The 15,211-nt window shown below is 39.4% G+C and overlaps 1 protein-coding gene across 1 annotated transcript in view; it reads right to left on the bottom strand.

The window, feature by feature from the left end:
• LOC111866178 (sequestosome-1) overlaps window positions 1-12,569 on the bottom strand; it is a 16,256-nt gene extending 3,687 nt beyond the window's left edge. Inside the window, exons 1-5 of the mRNA XM_023854871.2 lie at window positions 12,393-12,569; window positions 10,035-10,229; window positions 7,912-8,049; window positions 3,816-3,982; window positions 2,148-2,493 (exon numbers count right to left, since the gene is read on the bottom strand). Coding sequence (XP_023710639.1) covers window positions 2,148-2,493; window positions 3,816-3,982; window positions 7,912-8,049; window positions 10,035-10,209 — 826 coding nt within the window. The 5' untranslated portion in view covers window positions 10,210-10,229; window positions 12,393-12,569. The remainder of the gene's footprint in view (window positions 1-2,147; window positions 2,494-3,815; window positions 3,983-7,911; window positions 8,050-10,034; window positions 10,230-12,392) is intronic.
• Window positions 12,570-15,211: the final 2,642 nt, after the last annotated feature.

The following is a 15,211-nucleotide window of genomic DNA, read 5'->3' as shown; positions in this document are numbered from 1 at the left end:
CTGACAACAGGCCAGCGAAAAATCTAACAATCTACAGCAAAACCATCAATTATTATGGGCGTTATAACGTAGGTGTGCAGCTGGACGAAACATACACGTCGAACCCCCCCAGACGATTTGAATCCCTGACGAAACATACACGTCGAACCACGGCAACGGGTTAATGTAAGCTGACAAATTTATATTTACATAGGCTGGATACACAAAACACCCTGATTAATCTTACATAGTTAAAATGGTTTGGAAAGGAAGTAATGAAGTTCCTTCAAGAGATGAGAAAGTTAAAGAGTCATGACTGGTACATATTCATCTAATCAAATGTGTGCAGTGGGTTAATTTGATTTTTCTGACAAGTCACGGCCATTTTCTTTAACTTCATATTCTCATATAGTTTACTGTCAACACTTTGTTATGACCAAATGATTTAACCTTTATCCAACTAGTTTTTAAATTTCCTGTTTGTACTCTTGGCATGAATTTGAACATGGGTTTTAAATTTATAGGGAAACAAGCGTAAGAAAATAAATTGTATGTTACTTTTTTATGCTTAAAAGACAAAAGAGGAACTAGATTATTATGAATGAATCTATGTTCCTGGGCATCATATTTCAAAATTACCAGACGTTATATGCACAATTACTGTGCCTGAGCATGTTTTGTTGTCTTTTCTTAAACATAAGGCACATTGGTAGGCCTACACTCAGTGTAACAAACACTGCACCCAAGAGCTTTGAAGTGTGACTCTGTAATAAAAATACTTCATTTGCAATGTGCTGATCTCTGGCTACCTTTGATACATGTAATAGGCAAAAAAACAAACAAACAAACAAACAAACAAAAAATTATAGCATCGTAACAACACGAAGTTTACAGTTTCCGTCTATGAATCTGATGCAGTCACTCCGTGTAACGGTTCACAAGTTACTATTGAGAAAGATGGAATGATCGATCTATACTTCCTCCTCCTCTGCATCATCATGATCATCACTGTCATAACTAACATTGGCAAAACAACCATTTTTGAGGCTAAGCTTTCCTTAGAAGGTTCTGCTAGATCTGTACTGAATTAAACAATTTGGTTTTCACAGTAATTTTTTTACAGAGCAAAGTCATCAGCTTTGCATCCAAACCCCAACCTCAAGGACCAGGTCTCTGCATATGTGACCCCCAGTGACATGGCTTCCCAGTCACACTCCTAAGCACCAGGTTCCCTCTTCATTGCCTTCTGTGACTTGCAGGGATACAGTAGAATATTTTAAGCCACCTCCACACAGTGCTTTATAATTTTCTCACTCATGTATACACCACTTTTGTCTCGAGTCTAATCTTCAAGTAAAGATGAAAAATATATTTCACATTACATACCACTACAGTGGGGCTCTCAGTGGGAAAATAAATTCTGAAGCAGCTACCTGTGCCTGATCTGATTACACTAATTCTTCAAACAGCTAGTAGAACAAATAGTGGCAATGGATGAAATTTAAATTGTGCCTGAAGAGTTTATAAGTTAAAGGGGATGCTACTTTCTGTTTTGAATGTTTCAAGAGCTACCATACCAAGATGAACACAAATCACATTCTCATATTCTGAAAATATTACAGGAATTGCTTACCAACTTGGAATGAAATCTGATTTGAAGCCACAATAATATCATCAAAGCATGTAATTCTTTTGTGAATTTACAACCCCATCTTTTGTACTCATGTAATTTAAAATGTATTTAGGTTAGTCAATTTTGGTTTATTCCAGTCCAATATACTTAACCCCTATTTACAAGATACTCCATAAATTATCTCAAATGTTAAAGATGTAAGTATAAGTCACATCAAAGTTATTAAATTCTTCTTCAGGTATCAGTAAGATTTAAGAATGCTTTAAGTCTAAAAATTATGGTTGCAGTAACGTCATAGCAAGCAGTCATGGTGCATGTTTTGTTTCTGCAATAAACAGACATGAAGGTCATACAGGAATGCAAAGGACAAAACTAGAAAGTATGTACACTGCATGGAGTATACATTTCCACCCATTCAAGTTTCTGTGACATAATGTAGTTTCTGTCAATGGTCGTCATTTAATAAATTCAACTACTACCTATATTCAAAGAAAATAATATAAAATTAAATGGAAACTTTATAATTTCACCTCACCCAATGGATCCAATACACTGGCCACAGTCTGTCCAATGTTTCTCAGATACTGGACACGGACATCTTCCTGCTGTTCTTGTGGTTTCTGCTTCTTGCTACTTGAAGGGTCAGCAGAGTCTTTTTTATCCTGGGGTTCTTCTTCACCTGGGAGATTTGTCCACTCATTCAGGTATGCAGCAAGCGTTTCTAACCACCCTGCTCCTCCACCATGTCTCCCACCATGATGCCTCCCGCCATGATGTCTTCCTGGGCCATGGCCTGCCTCAGATTCCCATCCACTGCATCGACCACTTTTGTGGACTGCTTTTGCCAAATGATGAGCCAATCGTTTGCCAAAGTGAGGCCGCTAAAATAAAAATTAAGAACTGAGTTTGCTGTGCATTGTTTATATATGAAACTGTTGTCTATCAGGTACTTGTGTTTCAGTTCAAAATGGTATACACAATCAAAATTCAAATTGGTCTCACATAATTTAAATTCCCTCTGGTTGTTCTAGTACAGAACTTCAACCTAAGAATTACTTACATTGCATCATATTAGCACAACATTTATCTAACAAATATAAAAAAATAACCTTTCAGATTCCTGTTTCTTACCAGTCCCAAACAGAGGACTCATATCCACCATCTAAAAATATTACCAAATTTATTCTGTACTCTTGCCAATAATTTACAGTAGTCACAGCTGTCAAAGCAATGTACAAGTACTGTCAAACATTTTTTGAAACTCTCATTTGCATCATAACATCTAGGTACTGCTGCTGTCAACACAACAAACTATTTATTTTAACAAACAATTTATTAAAATCAATAAAAATATTTCAATGGTTTAATCAATTTTGTCTCATTCATCACTACATATTTTGGCCGCATGGCCCATCATCCGGTGGTTTGTAAATTAACAACGTGCATAATTATTGAACTGTACAGTTAAATGGATCCAATTTTACAATGAAAAATGTCATAAATAATATGTGTTACATGATAAAATATAAATCATAGTACTTTTCTTAAAATTGGGGTGGGGGTTAAGTATAATGTGGGGCTAGTCAAGTGTGTTATATGAAGGGTGTATATGTACACCAGAATGATGAGTAATGCAGTATTCATTCATAGTGTAATATTTTATTTTTTATATACTGGTGGATCTATATTCTGGAAGCTCTGGTGTAGAAGGTGTGTTATACTACACTGACAAAGAATTTTGTGTATTTCAGATGGGATGTAGTATTCACTTGCATAGCTGTTGGCATAAGGTGGAAGTGTGGATGTGTGGTGGAGTGTAAGCTGTGTTGTAGTTGTTATTTGCTGTGGAAATTTTTTGTAGGGTGGATTACTATGTAGTGGAATTCTCAATTACTGCTGTTGGAACTATGAGGTTGATTACTGCCTGCTATTGTGTGTCTGGGATGTAGCTGGTTGAAGTGCTGGTAGGTACCCTGAACAGAGAAAAACTTACCCCAGTGCAATTTTATCTGCCACAAATCCCACTTGGATTACCCTGGAACTGAATGTAAGCCTCTGTGGTAAGAAGGCAATGAATACCAACCTCAGCACACAACCAGCAGAGCGCATGCCCTATTTCAAGATCCAAACACGGAATCTTCCAAATGTAACACTTTAACGCTATTCAAGCTTGCTTGGTTAAGTGAAAATGAATGCCACTGACCCAGAACGTGGGAACTGGTATGCGTATCATGTAGTGTTCAGCATGAAGACTCTTGTTCTCACAGGCTGCACACAGATCATAGTCAGGGCACTGAATGCATTTGTAGCGAAAACCTTCCACCTTCTTCTCACATCCATCGCATATCACACCAGCATGTTGGTGCCCACCTGTGATATAGTATTATTTCTATATAAAAATACTCGTTATTTACAACATAATATGTATGTCTTTGTATCAAATTGAAGGAAGGAGAAAAAGCTGCCATTTTAGGTGGGATGTATGAAATGATGTAATGGTAAAGAAAAATACCAACTTCTATGACTTACAACTACATCCAAACACATAACAGTTGCACATGTGAAAATATTAATAACTCAGGAATTCAACTAAAATTTGCTGTCTGAACCACTTACTAAATGCACTGATGTAAAATGTATACAATTCTCAGAGAATCCTTTACAACCACACAATTCTTTGGATTCATACGGGCAATATCAGGGCTCCAGAAATACAACTCAGATGTATTTCTTCTTATTAAAATCTGTATGCCTGGTCTCAATTCATTTATACTTGCCATCACTCTCCTCTACTGTGCCTATGAAAAACAGGCAGAGTATTTCACAAGGCTTGTACAGCACAATATTCTGAATTCAAATTTTTGGATATTATCCCATTTTTTTATTCAAATGCAATATCTGTACAAGTACATATGCCTACTTAAGGTTCATTATTTCTTTATTTTTCTCCATAATATTTTAGTATGTCATAACATAAAACAATTTAACTTGCAAACTCTGCCAAAAAAACCTACCCATTAGAAGTGTCAAGGCCATTTGGAGGGTAAATACAAAGGCACCAAAAAAACACTGCAATACTTCCCCTAAATGACCTTCTAACATTAAAAGATCTATTCTATGTGAAAGTGCATTCTTTCCTCTAAACATCAGTATGTCATATCTGATTTCATCTTTTTTTCCCCCCCCCCCCCAGCACTACAGCCCCAGTGGGCCTAGGCCTACCTCCATGAACTTCTCCGTTCACTTTGGTTTTCTATATCTTACATGTTCAGTAGGACTCCTTGGGTGGGTGATCAGCTCGTCGCAACTGACATTATTTACTAGTTAATGAAGCAATGAGCCAGCCTCTATGCCTGCAGTGCTTTCAACACAAGTACCTCCAATCAATCTAGTAGGTACAAGGTAGGTAATGGGTCAAATATATTTATGAACACTCAGATATTCAAATAAATTATTTTATAGTAAGTAAAGTAAAAGTAAAGCTATCCCTGTACCAAGCCGTGAAGGCCCAGAGGGTTGTGAGATGTTGATGGTCTCACATTTCCTAGACAATCAGCTCAAAGATGGCGGCAAGGCTGTCAGCCTTACATGCCACCCGCACTTTACTCCCCAGGAAAATTATTTAATTCCTGGTATTCATTTCTGTTACAGGCTGAGTCGACCCCAGGGCCATAGTGCGGCTGGAAGGATTAGGTCAATTGAAAAAATCCAATGACCTCATCGGGATTTGAACCCATGACCTTCCGGCTTGTAGCATAGCCCCTCAACCAACTACGCTACCATGTGCCTCAATTATTTTATAGTATTAATGGGAATCTACAAAGAGAAACAGTACTTAGAGTAGCCTTTGTGAGGAAAACCACTTTACTACTGATGAGGTACCATCACCACATTTATTCTTGTTAGGAACTTTCATAATTCGTGTTCACATCAAATTTCATACACCTAGGTCAAAGGGGCCATTAGTTATCACTAAGTCAAAGCTAAACGAAAATTTTCAGTCATGTTATCGTAAAAAAGAGGGGGAAGGATCTTGTGTTAGTATTTTCTTACCACTTATTGCAATGGGCTGTTCTCTAGTCTTTCACGGTTTAGAAACCAGTGTGACCAAGAATCGGTAACAGCACAGTTATCTATGAGGACTAATAAAAATGATGAGATTCATACCTTGGATAAACGGCACATAAACATAAACATACACCTGTGCTGAACATGTCACAACATGTTACTGCATGTTCAGGTATGTGTGTACAGCTCATTCCATTTCTTCAGTCAATCATGGTCAGTGTTTAACAACAAAGTCGAGAGTGTTTTGTAACCCATCAGCTAAATTATGTTTGAGAGTACAGAACATCACATTTCTTTAAATTTTGCATGATCAGAAAGGGGTGATGGAACTTAATCAGCTGATGCAAATGACTGCTAAGTGATGAATCAGAAGGCCAAGTGACAAAAGACAGACTTCATGAAATGGCTGATAAAGTGTCACCCAAGTTTATTTCACAGCTCCTAACACAGGAGAGTAAAGAACACTATTGCCTGGATCTTCTGACTTGATTGAATATTGTGGCAAGAAGACCCACTGCGACCACACGATAGGCGACTGAACAGCGGCTGTGGCTAGTAATGGCCTACAAATAACAGAGGAAAGGTTTTTTGTAAGCAGTCTACTGAGCAACAAATGAACAGTGAGAGAGGAATGGTGTTTTTCTGTGTCGTCCATGCCAAGATGTTATAAGCAAGACAACTGGAGCAATGAGTTAGTTGCGGGGCAGTTCACCAGCCAATAAGACCGTGAGCATGGAAGCATAGGACACTGTTGGGTATGTCATTACACACCAATCAGTGAAGACCCAGCAGACTGAGAAGACTTCATAGATGCTGTAGTGAATTGCAGAATGTTTGAATAGGTGTTAGTGCTATAGTTACTTGTAGTTATGATCTGTACGTGTTCAATAAATCCAATCGCTAATCCAAACCTTGTCTATATACACTCTATCATGTGACAACTGGTGTCTGAAGTGGGATAACTGGATTAATTAAAGCCACAGGATCATTATACCATCATAGAATGGAGATGGAACAAATGAGGACATGTTTGCTGGCTGAAATACAGACAAAGAAGAAATGAAAACCAACCAAGAAATGCTAGCTAAGATGCTGACATCAATCTAAGGGGAAAAATGCTGAAGTAAGAAACAATAAAGAAGGATGGAAGCCAAGACAGAGGCCAATAACAAGACCTTTCAGGCCCTTCAAGGTACTCTCCCGAATGGATATCCACCAAGCCAGGACAGAGACCAACCAACAAGATGACAACCAAAATAGATGCCTGGAGAGAAGCCGTAGGAAAATTGTAGGCCAATCGAGAAGAGTCGGCTCTTGTAGCAGGGCAACAGGATGTCCCTAACAAAGACACCACAGTGGAGACTATTGCAACACGGGATAACTGAAGTGGGGGCCAGTGAGGGGCGATGGGATCCTGGAACCCTCTGAAAAGGCAGACCAAGGACATTGTTGTCCAAGGAACCCCTAAAGGATGAACACTTGGGAAGACACAACAAACACGGGTGAAATTCAACAACAGAACAGGGACCAAGGCCTGAAACAGAAATTGTCTGAGAAGCAAGAAGACATTATATGAGGCCCTTGGACAAACTCACATGTTGGCAGTTGTGAAGCAAGTGGTCAGGATTCCCATCAGGTTGTGAAAAGTGTGTGAATGGACATTGCGGAGGGGTTGGTCCCCTCCTAAGGTCCACTGAAGAATCACAATTGTGCACTTAAATAATGTGATGTTAACTAGCATTTCTAAAATGGAAGCAAATGTTCATTCTCTTGCAGAGCAATGGGAGGACAAAGTTGCACATAAACAAGGTATATACAGCCTGTGTTTATTGCAATGTTCAGTTTTGTTTTGATTATGATAGAGGCATTAGAGTGCTCTGGTCCTCACAGCACATTTTTCAGTGTGGCTTGCCTGCCTAAAAGGTCAAGAATCTCTGTACTATTTGAGGTTTTCATGGCAGTGACTATGAAGAATGCCGTCTTTTGGGATGTGGCGCCATGTAGATATTGTATACAATATCCATATGGCGCCACATCCCAGAAAATGTTCATTCTTCAATCCCTATACTATCTTCATAAGTCTTGAAGAGCAACTACTGGACCACTCAACCTGTAAACCTCCCCATTCAATAAACTATTTTAATGTCCTGGTTTTTATAGATTCATTTTTGACACTTTCTGCACACATCTCATATGTATCTGGTTGGCTGTGAACTCATACATATACTAACCTTCACCAAGTTGTTCATATTGCATTGCAGACCCAGCTTGTACAGTTACATACAGTTTACGCACTTCAGTCTGCAGTTCAGTCAGAGCAATTATCAATTCATCATCACTAGAGATGACAATTTCATCACCATCAGAATCTGTGGACAAAGCACATCTGAAAGTAGCAGTGCCAACACAAGGAAGGAAACAACTGTGAAATAATGGGCAAGTGAATCTTTTATTGCAATAAATGCAAGAAAAATTACATTAGGTTATGCTTTTTAGTTTAAAAATTACATTAATAGGCCTCATAGGTCATGTTAGACTTTTGGTTTGTGTTAGCATTAGGGCCCACTACTTCATATCAGCCTTTCCTCCACTGGCAGCTATTCCAGTCAATGAATCTAATGAACAGAGGACTTGTACATATATAAATCTTCCACCTATAAAGGGCACAATGAGCTTTCACAACAGTACTGAGTACACTCTATCAGACTTTCACTGCAGAATTAAAACAAGTATGTGGTTCTATCAAAAAGTTCCCGAAATTTGAATTTTGCACGCGAATGGTTAGAGTTTATTGTTGGTGAATGTATTTCCATTGTTGTGTTTCTGTGAGTTTGTGGTTTTGCGATGGCTGATCTGAGTGAGCAGTGTGTCTGTATAGTTTTGTTTTAAACTTGGGAAATCCGCTGCAGAAACACACCAAATGTTGAAGCAAGCTTTTGGTGACATCAGATTAGGCAATATACAAACTTATGACTGGTATAAGTGTCTCAAAAATGGCCGAACATCGACTGATGACGACGATCATTTGGGATGGACGTCAACTGGCACCACACCACAAAATGTCACAAAAGTTAGGGATCTGATTCTGCAAGATCGTAGACTGACCATCCCAGATCTCTGTAACACCCTGGGACTAAGTTATAGTACATGTCAACGAATTTTGTCAGAGGAACTGAACATGAGGAGGACTGCGGCAAAGTCTGTGCCATGACTGCTGCAAAATGAATAGAAGTAGCATCACTTGAAAGTCTGCAGGGAACTTCAACAACAGCTTCAAGAGTATCCAAACTTTCTTTCGAAGGTTGTCACTGGTGATGAAAGTTGGGTTTATGGCTACAACCCTAAAAGCAAGCAGCAATCATCGCAATGGAAGAGTCCTTCTTCACCTAGGCCAATAAAAAGCTTGATAAGTCAAGAGCAACGTTAAGTCCATGTTGATCTCTTTTTGATATTGACGGGATTGTTCAAAAGGAGTTCGTCCCTCCTGGTCAGACAGTCAATAAAGAGTTCTATCACAATATTCTAAGGCGTTTGAGGGAGGACATGCGGAGAAAACGTCCAGAGAAGTTGCGCACGAACGACTGGGTACTCCACCATGACAATGCACGACCTTATACGGCTTACACTGTGCAGGAATTTTTGGCTAAAAACAAGATGGCAGCTACTGCTCTCTGCATTCCAAGCCATTCATCTGCTCTGAAGATGGAGGCGATACGTTCCTCCGAAACGTCGGCCAAAACGAAGAATACACGGTGCCTAAACCCAGAAGACGACTTTCTTCATAGTCATCGCCGTGAAAACCTCAAAATTACAAAGATGGCAGTTGTTCCCCACCCACCGTACTCGCCAGACTTAGCTCCATGCGACTTCTTTCTCTTCCCCAAGATGAAAATCAAGTTGAAGGGGCGAAGATTTGATACAGTTGAGGAAATTCAAGCGGAAACGCAGACGGTACTAAACACCCTAACAAAGAAAGACTTCCAGGATGCATTTGAAAAGTGGCAGAAACCCTGTGATCGGTGTATGTGCTCCTAAGGGGACTACTTTGAAGGTGATGGTGCAGAATAAGATCCAGGTAAGATGTAATACTTTTTATTAATATAATTTGGGAACTTTTGAATAGCACCACATATGTCACTCAAGAATGGATTATTAACTACAGACACACGTGCAAAGGATACACAAGACAGACTTTTTCTATTATTATTATTATTGTTATTGTTCTGGGTACATGGTCATATTGTATGATCAAGGAAAAACTGAAGAATGTTAGAATCTGGAACACATAAACTATAGTTTATAGCTATTATTCCAGGTTCTAGCAAATTATGGACCTAAGTTCTGTCCTAGTTACCTCTCCATGCTACAGTGAAGTCACATCCACGCAATGATGGAAAAACAGCCTGCAGTTTTTCCCTAAGGTAGCTAAAATTTGACACCACATCACGGTCAACACCAAACCGGCGTACTTCATTAACACCATCATTATGGAGGAACACTTTGAAAGATACTGTATTATCCTGAGCCATGTTTATGCAGCCACTGACACCTGAAAAGATGAACAACAGAAACTACATATACATGATCACCAAATACCGTTTCTTCATATTTTTACATTAGTGGCTGCGTTATGTCATGATTTTGCAAAAATGCAAGGCAAACGATAGAAAACAGATGTTTTCAAAATGTGGCATATTTAAGATATTTGGGAATGACGATAACAAATCAAAACCTGATTGAGGAGGAAATTTAGAGGAGATTGAACTTGGGTAATGTTTGCTACCACTCAGTCCAGAACCTTTTGTATTCTCGTCTGCTGTCCAAAAACATACAAATTAGAATATACAAAACTATAATTTTGCCAGTTGTTCTGTAGGGGCGTGAAACTTGGTCTCTGACAATAAGGGAGGAACACAGACTGAGGGTGTTTGAGGAGATTATTTGGACCAAAGAGGGATCAAGTGACAGGAGGTTGGAAAAAGCTGCATAATGAGGAGCTTCATAACTTGTACTCTTCTCCAAGTATAATTAAAATGATCAAGTCAAGGAGGAGGAGGTGGGCAGGGCATATAACACGAATGGAGGCGACAAGAATGCATATAGCATATTGGTGGGAAAGCCAGAAGGAAAGAGACCACTGGGGAGAACAAGGCATAGGTGGGTGGACAATATTAAAATGGATCTTAGAGAGATGGGATGGGTTGGTATGGATTGGACTGATCTGGCTCAGGATAGGGACCAGTGGAGGGCTCTTGTGAACACAGTAATGAACTTTCGGATTCCATAAAACCCTGGGAAGTTCTTGAGTAGCCACATATTTGGCTTCTCCTAAAGAAGGGCTCAGCTCCGTAAGTAAGCAAGTGGCTGTGGCACATGTACCTCCCCTTTCCATCTCTTTCTTCACTGGTTGCATTTTGCAAGGAAAAGAACTTCAGTGACTACACAGTTTAGTTCTTCAGTGGTTGGAAGTTTGAATTAATGCTGTAATGGCAGAAAGTAGGTACAGTTACATTCATTTAGCTTGAAGTGGAAGGGGTAACAAAGTGCCCTAATGTTGAGTTATTCTTAATTTATTTAATGATACTTCCAACAGCCCACATTACATAGCATTTCATGAATAATTAACTTAAAAGATGTGGAAAGAGTGGTTATGATCTAATTCAAGATACTATCCCAGGATTTGCTTCTAGGTACTTGCAAAAACCATGAAAATACCTCATTCTGGACAGCCAATTTCAGGGTTCAGATCTGAACACCAGACCCCCTAAATACAAAGCTACCAACTCAACTGTTGCATCTGTAATTACTGTCCATCACTTCAGGATGTGTGCTTTGCTTCTGGACAAGGGATTTACAAGCAGCTTGTAAGAATGCCATAGTTTGTGGCATTTGTTTTGACAAGAATGAATGAAAGGTGATCTGGACAAGGGGTGGATGGTATAAGGCTACAATCCACTATCTCCTTCCTACTGACCTTCCCTTCGTGCCTCGCCCACTACTCAGAATCCTCCAGTTAAGACTTACAATAAAATAAATAATCCAGTCTAATTATTGTAATAGAACCCAATGGGTATGTAATCAATAAATATAGTATAATTAATAATTAGGCCATAACATACACAGTCAGCCCTTGCACTTACAACTGTGCCCACTGATCTTCGAGTTTATACTATCTATTATGTGCAATTAGCAGATACAGGGATAGGGCGAAATAACAATAATAATCAACTACAACAGTCACAAATAATGAATGTGAAAGTGACAATAGTTAAACTGGTAAAATTATATGAGGATTGCAGTGCAAATTAGGGGACTCTTCTGGAAATCTTGGAACTTTGTATATAACAAGAGAATTTTTAGTACACTATCTTTCTTAGGATACCTGTACCCATATTCTAGTTTGCCACAAGTGGTTTACATGTGAGAATTTGTGTTCTGCTATGTTTTTGGGCTAGCTGTATTTATTTTTTTTTATTATTCAGTACGAACCGGTTCGATATCTTAGGTCATGTATTACGCCCCTCTAGGCCTTCTTTCCGAATCTGCAGCACATATCCAATTATTACTTACAGAGATTTAAATCATCGCAATTACTAATTCTGTTGATTTAAATCATTACATTTATATTAAACATTTTGTACCTACAGACTCTATTGTTGAAAAACGTGTGGGACACAATTTTACTTTTAACCCTATCAGGAAAAGTACTTACTGAATGTGGAAGAGCAAATTTCTTTCAGCAACACAAACTTGGAGGACAATAATGTCCTTCAATCAACAGCCTCGCCACTGCTACAACGTAACTGTATACGTTTACAAAGAGCTCGTCAGGTTTATATACACACAACCTAAATATGCAGTTTCATGTTACGTATGAGATAAATGTACACGATCATGCCCACCAACTTGAGAAATGATGCTGACAGCGAGTCCGCTAAAATTTCATTTGTTTTTGTCCACTACATGCTCCGTGCTGGTTTCTTGCTTAGCTTCTCTTCAACCATGAAGACGAAAAGGACATGTTCTCCGGTCAGTTGACTTTCAAAGGACTACATGGTGTTATGTCCCGGAAGATAAAACGCTTTGTGTTTACTTTTCAGTATGTTGGTCATCCTGAGGATTAATTTGTCGATTGCCAACGAATTTCAACTGTCTGGATTGTATGGATTCACAGTCACATGATTTCGTTGTCATGATCACATGAGCAGATGAGTATGACATGATGACGTCATGTTTAGTATTGGAGAAGTGCTTGTCATTAAAATGTAGAATATAAGTTATTTCTTCGCCTCATTCAGTAATTTACTACATAAAAGAGAATAATTTCACACACACACATATATATATGTATATTACATACTGAATTTTTTTCTAGGATGATACTCCCACTTTTCCGGATTGTGTTGCAAGTGATACGCAATTACGACTCACTGTGAGGCAATACTATTGCTAGCAGAATTTATGCTGTTGGAAATTGAAATGGAATGTTCTAGGTGACGGGTTTTGTAGTATAGCTGACAGATTGCATAATGCCAGAGAGTAATAATAAAGCAGATGCAGTAATCTGGTTTAGGATTTCAAGAATTAAAATATGTACAGAGGTTTGTTACAATTATTGCGTACTCGTGTTTTTCCCCCTTTTCGTACATAATGGTTCGAGGTATTCGGGTTTGCTGCCACACACTACGTCAAAAACCTTACGGTTTTGTTCCACATTACATGTTTCGACTGCTATGCGGTCACTATCAGGTGCAATGCATAAATATATTGAAAATTGACATGTTTTCTATTGTGTAAGTTTTCCTGTACATAAACCGAACAGAGCTTGTTTAAACTTAATTTTGTTGTTTTCTTAATACACGGCTAGACGACGACAGCAGCAACAACAATGACGAAGACGATTGCAATAATAAGCAAGGAACGCTAAATTTAAGGGCGACTGAAAACGTGGAAGTTTTAGACTGATCACCGAAAGAATATTAACAACGCAAAGAATCCAACAGCTTGTGGATTAACATACAATATACAAAGAGAGTGCTGTTCTGATGCACTTTAATCTAGAAAGTGATGTGATTTGATCAATACCGGCTTGTTTGGTCAGTACCCATTTTACCAAGAAGAAGACTTCTCTAAACCTGTAGACTTTCATTCAACAGCCTCCTACTAATTCAGTTGATTCTTCGGAAATAATTACACGAACTGATTTGCAACACAAAGACTGAATTTGTGGGCACTGTTGATCCATGGCTCTACAGTCCTTTTGTTATACCTCGGCCGCTTTTCCCGTTTCTTAATCCTCTCTGTGGTCTAGTGTCAGAGTTTCTGGCTACAGATCCGGAGGCCCTCGGTTCGATTCCCGGCGTTACCAGATTTTCTGAGAATTAGTGGGTCTGGAACGGAGTCCACTCAGCCTCGTGAGGATGACTGAGGAGCTATTTTAAGGAAATATGGGGCTTCGGTCTAGAAAACCGAGATTAACGGCCATGGGGATCCGTTGCGCTGACCACGTAACATCCTCTATCTGCAAAAGTTGGCAGTAACTTCGCCGACAAACGGCGGTCGCTCGGTCGGCATAGTTCGCTTGCGGACTACAGGCCACGGAGGTTTTTTTTTTCCCTGTAGTATATACGGTCGGTATCACTCCTCCGACGGGTCATCAGCCCGTCACAACGCCAAAACCTACACACAAAACAACACGAACACAAACATCCATGCCTTGAGTGGGATTCGAACCCTCGATCCCAGCGTTCAAGCGAGCCAAGACAGTTCATGCTTTGGACCGCGCGGCCACTGTGTTCGGTTTTTGCGGAGTAAGTAAATCGCAGTTTGTGTAGCCCACAAGCGCGGCATGTTCTTTTACAATTGCTTAAAGTGCCCCCCCCTCTACACGCTCAGTTAATATTTTAAGGGAAGGGTTATCGAACTCTGTCATGCTGTGACCTCTGAAATAGTATGTGCACATAAATTTATACGTTCCCTCCCCATCTCTGTCGGTCAGCATTAAGTGAGGACTGTTGCAGGTCCTTATCAGTCTGCACCTTGATGCCAGGAACATAAATTGTTTTTCAACCTACAGTAACCTAAAACCTACAACCGGAATAGCGTAGTCGGTATGGCGACTGGCTACAGGCTGGAATTCCGAGGGGTCGGAGTTCGAGTCCCGATAGCATCAAGAATTTTCTCTTCTCCACGTCGTCCAGACCAGCTCTGGGGTCCACCCAACCTCCTATCCAAAGGTACCTGTAGCTTTTCTCCGGAAGTAAAGCGGCCGGGGCGTGAAGCTGACCACTCACCTCTGAGGTCAAGAAAATGTGGATATATATATGCAGGGGATGATTGATAGACTAATCGAAATTGGAAGGTGCTATGGCATGGAAATGAATGTGGAAAAAACAAAAGTAATGAAAATTTCGAGACAACCAACCCCAGTCACAATAAAGATAGACCAAAAACAACTGGAGAATGTGAAATGTTTTAAATATTTGGGTAGCTTGTTAACAGATGATGGAAGGTGTACTAGTGAAATTAAAT

This window comes from Cryptotermes secundus, unplaced genomic scaffold (assembly GCF_002891405.2).
Source record: "Cryptotermes secundus unplaced genomic scaffold, Csec_1.0 scaffold599, whole genome shotgun sequence".
In the NCBI taxonomy this organism is placed as follows: Eukaryota; Metazoa; Arthropoda; class Insecta; order Blattodea; family Kalotermitidae; genus Cryptotermes; species Cryptotermes secundus.
Note: the sequence above shows the minus strand (reverse complement) of the source record. Positions and strands in the feature narration are given on the sequence as shown.